Here is a 5,932-nt window from a genome sequence, read left to right on the forward strand (position 1 = left end):
TTCGGAGACTTGTGATTTATACAGGCCTGCTAGTCCTTTTTTATAGCTGAATACCCATATTTCAAATGAAATTAGGATGCAACTTTTTTACCACCCATTGCACATGTACATAATATTCACTAGTATTGAGAAATAATGTCTTCTCTAATGTCTCCAAATGCAGCCGGAAGTGGAGTAGACTATTAAGAAGTACCTTAAGAAGCGACCAGACGCTTACAACGGTGCCAGCTGCAATGAACCAATGAACCAAAGATGGCCGACAGGCGGCTACACGTACATATATATATTTTTAATTTTGAGAGTTAAAGTTTGTTAGCACTATTCTCATTAATTAAGTTCAAGCATGTGTACTGAATTCTTTCTCAAATTTCAAATGTTTAAGTTTTTGGACTGATGGGAAAACTGAGATGGCCGATGATTTTGAAAGTTAAAGCTAGCTAAATAGTTATATGTTATTTCTTAGAAAGTATATATAAATGTACATGCATATTGGAGGAATCTTTCTCAATGTCACACGAAGGTTCCTCATGGTCCTTATTTATGCGTATAGGAATTTAAATTGATCCAAAAACCAAGATGACAGACAGTCTGCCATCTGGAGCAATCTTTTTCAAATTTCACATGTACATGTAGGTTCACAAAAATCAGTTTTTTTTCAGACTGACCTCAAAACCAAAATGGCCGACAGGTGGCCATGTTGAAGTTTGAGAGTAAAAATGGAATTTGGATAGATCGGATAACCAAGATGCCTGACAGGCTGCTTCCTTGAATTTTAAGAGTTAAAGTTTGTTTGCGCTACTGCCAAGAAAGTACTGGATGAATCCTTCTCAAATTTCACATGTAGGTTCCCATGGTCCGTAGTTGTGTATCTTGGGACTGATCGTAAAACTTAGATGGCTGACAGCTGACCATTTTGAAATATGAGCTGATGTATGTTAGCGATATTTCTCAGATATAAATAGAGGTTACCTGTTTATACATGTAGGCTCTCCTTCGTCCTAAATAAAGCATATTGAATTTTCGGACTGATCTGAAAACTAAAATGACCGACATGCGACCGTTTTAGATTTTAAGAGCTAATGTTTATTAGTGCTACATCTCAGAAAGCATTGAAGGGAATCTTCCTTTAATTTCACATGTAGGTTAGTTCCCCATAGTCTGTAGTTATGCATAAGGTGGCTTTGAAGACAGGCAGCCATCTTGAATTTTGTGAGTTAGATTTTATTAGCGCTATAAACATTTCTTCAAGTATTGGAGAGATCTTTCTCAAATTTCACACGTATCTAGGTTCACCATGCATGGCCGTCATTGTGCATGCTTCTTCTTGAGGCTGATCAGAAAAACGAAATTATCACCAGGCAGCCATCTTGGTTTTCGACAGTTCCATTTTGTTACCGATACTACTTCCCAAGGAACACTAGACCGATCTTTCTCAAATTTCAAATTATATTTTGTTCCCCTTGTTACACATTAAACACTATACTAGGTAAATACAGCCATTCCGGATTGATCGTATCCAAACTCCGAACGGTTAAACCTGACCCAATGTGTATACGTTGTGTAGTTTGGACCAATCTAGTTTTGAGGCTGATTTTACTATTTTCTTTGATCATTGACAGTCAGTCGTTCCGACTAATCGGTGGATTGTCGGTGAATTGAAAAAAAGTTATACGTAGTGCTTTTTATGACTACGTATTTACGACCGGTCTTTATTTATTATTTATTATCTATCTCATTTTTCTAATGGCTGGACTCAAGTTCATTCTGGCTGTGTTGCATAGGGATTGCATTGATTTAACTCTGTTATTTGCAGCTGTTATCAAATATCCTCCCGCATCCTTCGGCTCGCGACAGCTTAGACCACATGCAATAACTTACACCCGTCCATCACTATGTCCAGGCTACCAGACCCTATGTTTTTGTGAAGAACATCCAAGTTATCAAAATCATTAGTCTCGTTTTTTCCTGAATAGTTCAATATTCTAGAGAAGTAGCGTAGCGAGCCCTTGATCATACAGGGGATTCATTTAGGAGCGGGTCAAGGCTAGGGCCTTGGCAGAGGGCAAGTGGGTACAACAAGCAGTGTTTTTTTTTGTACCTGCATGTCGCGTATAGGCAGTTATATGCGCGCCTGTATTTGGTTGTACATCAGGACTAAGAGAAAGTTAAATGTGAATCCTGTATTTAATAATTGATTTATTTTAAACATTGAACTGATTTACGTTGGCAGTAAAAGTCAATATCAATCTTATGAAAATTATCATAGTTCCCGTTCCTTTATGAACCGGTACTCAAGCTGACGTTTTGTTTTTGTGTTGATTTGTTTTGAGTCCCATCAACAATTGTAGCCATTTAGGGCCAGAAAACTAATATACTGAAGACAAAAAACAAATAATTCTAGAAATGAATAATGCTTTTTAAAACGGGGCCATGGCCCGATTTTAATTGAATCAATAAATGTCAGCTTAAAACGGCGAACTCGATAGAACGAGCTATAGTTTAATAATATTGTGTCAACGTAAAACTGCTTATACTAAATTTGAAGCTCATGATCCCTTGCCAATTCGTGCTAGGGCTTTGGGGAGGGATCTTAGATTGCATCTCATTATTATGCTGATTCCAACGTGGGCCGACCTTACCCCAGTTTGCCTGTCCAAACCTGCTCCAAAGCGGCAACATTTCGCCGTCCAATCTTTCGCCGGTAAAAGTTAAATACTTCTCCTCCAAATACGGACAAATATTCTTTCATGAAAGGCATAGAATTTCTCTTCAAAATAAATGTATGACACACATATAAAATTCAACAATTGTCATACTTCCCAGAACGACTTTAATAAAAATTGGCCGAACTTGCCCCGGTCTCCCCTTTATAAATACATACTTCAAGATCCTCTACCGTCCATCATGGAATACCATCGTAAATGTGAAAACCCTAATTTAAAATGTAGTTGAAGTTTAAAATGTACACAAATTCGCTCATATCAAATGACAAGAACTCCTTTATTCACAGAAACGAAAGCAATTTGTTCACATAACAAATTGTTCCAAGCCCATACATTACTAACTAATCTGGTTTATGTCTATCTTCAGGCCAGTAGTGAGATGTTGTAACGAATAGTGGAGTTGTTTTTACAATTGTGTAATATAGATCGCATTTGGATTGTATGTCTTCCGGAAGGAAGGGGTCGTTAATGTGACATGCATGTTCTACTACACGAAATGCTAAAAAGAAAAGATATTTGTGCGCATATCAATTTGTGTACATAACGAATGTCGAGAGAAAAAGAGTTTAAGTGGATAAAGCCCAATGATTGTGGACCAAACAATGCATACTGCACTCTTTGTAAATAGCATGTTTCAGTTGGGTCTCATGCCAAAAACGATGTTACTAGACAGGACCGTTAGATAAACATATGATCGATAATTTATCAATTGTGTATTTATGGCGTTGGTCAACTATCCGTTATTACGATGCCACAAATAACATATCATGACTTTTATATGAATCACTTATATAAACCCGTTTGGAATATAGGATGTTCCATACAAACATGGTTTACGTTGATGAGACATGGGACGTGAAGTCAGCCGTCGCGTTACTCCAATCGACGTTTCGACCACAAAGTTTCTTGCAGACTGTGTTGAAGTCCTTTCGTTGCCAGGCGTATATCACTGGGTTCACTAGGCTATTGGTCATTCCAAGGAAAACAAGCCAGTTAGAAACATTGATGTCGTCCATGGTCAAGTCAACAGACCCTACTCCATACCGAAATTGAAATGCCGTAAAAGGCGTCCAGCAAATCGTAAACGCCGCCGTTACGATCCCCATGACCTTTGCACTTCGAACATTACGCTCCGTTGATTTCTTACGGACTTGGGGATTTGGACCGGTTTCATTTGAAGGGCGTATTCTGTTGTAGTATTTCCATGCTACCTGTAAAATTCGAATGTACATGATCAAAGAGGCGACACTGAAGCAGACGGTGGTCAACGCCGATGCTAAGTAAACGCCCTGTTCGAAGATGAGGTGATAGAGACAATACATGGAATCATCTGACCATGACTTTAGTCCTAGGAAGGACAGTGACGTTAGAACCAGGGCATACACCCATGGTAGTGTAACCAGGATGTTCGCAGTAACGTTGGTTACCACTTTACTATAACTGTGAGGATGACATATTGCAATGTATCTGTCAAACGTTGTAAATGACGCTGTTAGTTGTGACGTCATCGTCAGAAATGCAACGATTTGATACCGAGTAAAGCATGCCACCCTGACGGCGTTCAATTCCGGGAAAAGGAAATAAATAATTTGGGAACCGACCGAAACACCCGTGCAAAAATCGGCGGCGGCGAGCCCCACGACGAAACGGTTTTTAAAGGATCGAAGATGGAGGTAACGAGTGAAAATGAAGATGACGACGATGTTGCCAAAACAGGAAAGGCTGAACACTACTTGTTGTAACACAATGAAGAGGATAAGGAATGGCGGGAAACCGACGTCTCCTTCGTCTGTTGTCGTGAGGTTGTCGTCAGACATCTCGGGTATCGTCTTCCTTGAATTAATATATCGACTACTGTTAAATAAAATATTATCAGGTATATAGTGTAAAAGAAACTTTGACAAAAAACATAACGACGCTGATTGGTCGTCATACCAATTCACACATTTCCGTCGGATACTACTTGTTAAGGTAAACCGAGTACAATAGACTCAATTTTCAAGAAACATGTTAATTTCGATTTTTCCTTTACCTAAATTTCCCCATAGAGAAACCGTTACTTAATAGAGAAAAACAACCATACTTTTTGTCTCTGGTTACAGGCAGATCTATACATGTACATAGGCTTAACAGTATAGTGTAATTAAAAACATAGTATACATAAACTGTTTTATGTTTTAAACTTAACCAGAATGGTTGAATGAAAGGCTTCAGTCCCAGTGTGAACTTTACTAGAAGTAATCATATGTATATAGATTAAGACCACATACCCAAAGGAGCTTCTCGCAAAATCAAAGTAGGGTGTTACCAAACAAAGAACAAGTTAGCGAGCAATAGGGGTTGGTTCTCATTTGTGTCGCGGACTCTGTATGCTGTGTACAATGGATGACGTAGTTGGTAACCGTGAATTATAACGTGCGACGTGGCGACTCTAAAAAATAAAATAAAAAAACACAATACGTAAATTTTGCGGTTGTAATAATCATGTTAGAAAGTCGGGAAAAACAAAGTGAATAGCATATACATGCACAGATCTCGCTGATATCACAATTGATTGGACTTGAAAACATAGTAATATAATATCGGTCAGGTGATCTCTTTGAAATATTCAGAATATGCTTATTTGTCACCTTAGAACATTAAGAGCGGATGTTACCTTAAACAGAGGAATACCTAATATAATAGATGTTATAATTAAGTTGTCTTCCAACATTTACCATGTATTTTGCAAAGACAATTTTATCGCCTCTAGCTTTTACAGCAGTGTTTAAAAAACAAGGAGTACCAATCAATATTTGCTGTAATTGAGCATGTTTTGTACTGTGTGGGTGTTCAAGGAAAACACTGTCCGATATCAATGCGTTATCATAGTGTTGAATGTGTTGTATACAGCGTGTGCTGTACAAAAACCACTGAATTATTAGCTTGGAGCCGCCCATCACAGGACATTCTCCGGGCGGTGGAACCGCAGTGCTAATCGGGCACTACGGGTCAGTGGTAAGCTGCCATGTCTCTTCCTTCTTGACCCACAGCCAACTGGATGTTTTCTCTAAAAACTGTAAATTATTATTGAAACAGAGGGCATGTGCGTTTACCCAATTATTTGTGAGTTCTTGGTCCAACACAGTTCTGTTTTTGTCCACTTTTGATATAATTACATGTTTGCAACAAGGTTCCGTTCTTGATCCAGTTTTGATATAATTACAAGT

The 5,932-nt window shown here is 38.4% G+C and overlaps 1 protein-coding gene across 1 annotated transcript; it reads right to left on the reverse strand.

Annotated features, from left to right (window-relative positions):
• Window positions 1–3,492: 3,492 nt before the first annotated feature.
• On the reverse strand, window positions 3,493–4,540 carry LOC110444844 (adenosine receptor A2b-like). Its single transcript, XM_021489199.1, has one exon. The coding sequence runs from the start codon at window positions 4,538–4,540 to the stop codon at window positions 3,557–3,559; it is 984 nt and encodes a 327-aa protein (XP_021344874.1). The 3' UTR covers window positions 3,493–3,556.
• Between the last annotated feature and the right edge of the window lie 1,392 nt (window positions 4,541–5,932).

Source organism: Mizuhopecten yessoensis, unplaced genomic scaffold (assembly GCF_002113885.1).
Source record: "Mizuhopecten yessoensis strain PY_sf001 unplaced genomic scaffold, ASM211388v2 hete_36180690, whole genome shotgun sequence".
Classification (NCBI taxonomy): Eukaryota; Metazoa; Mollusca; class Bivalvia; order Pectinida; family Pectinidae; genus Mizuhopecten; species Mizuhopecten yessoensis.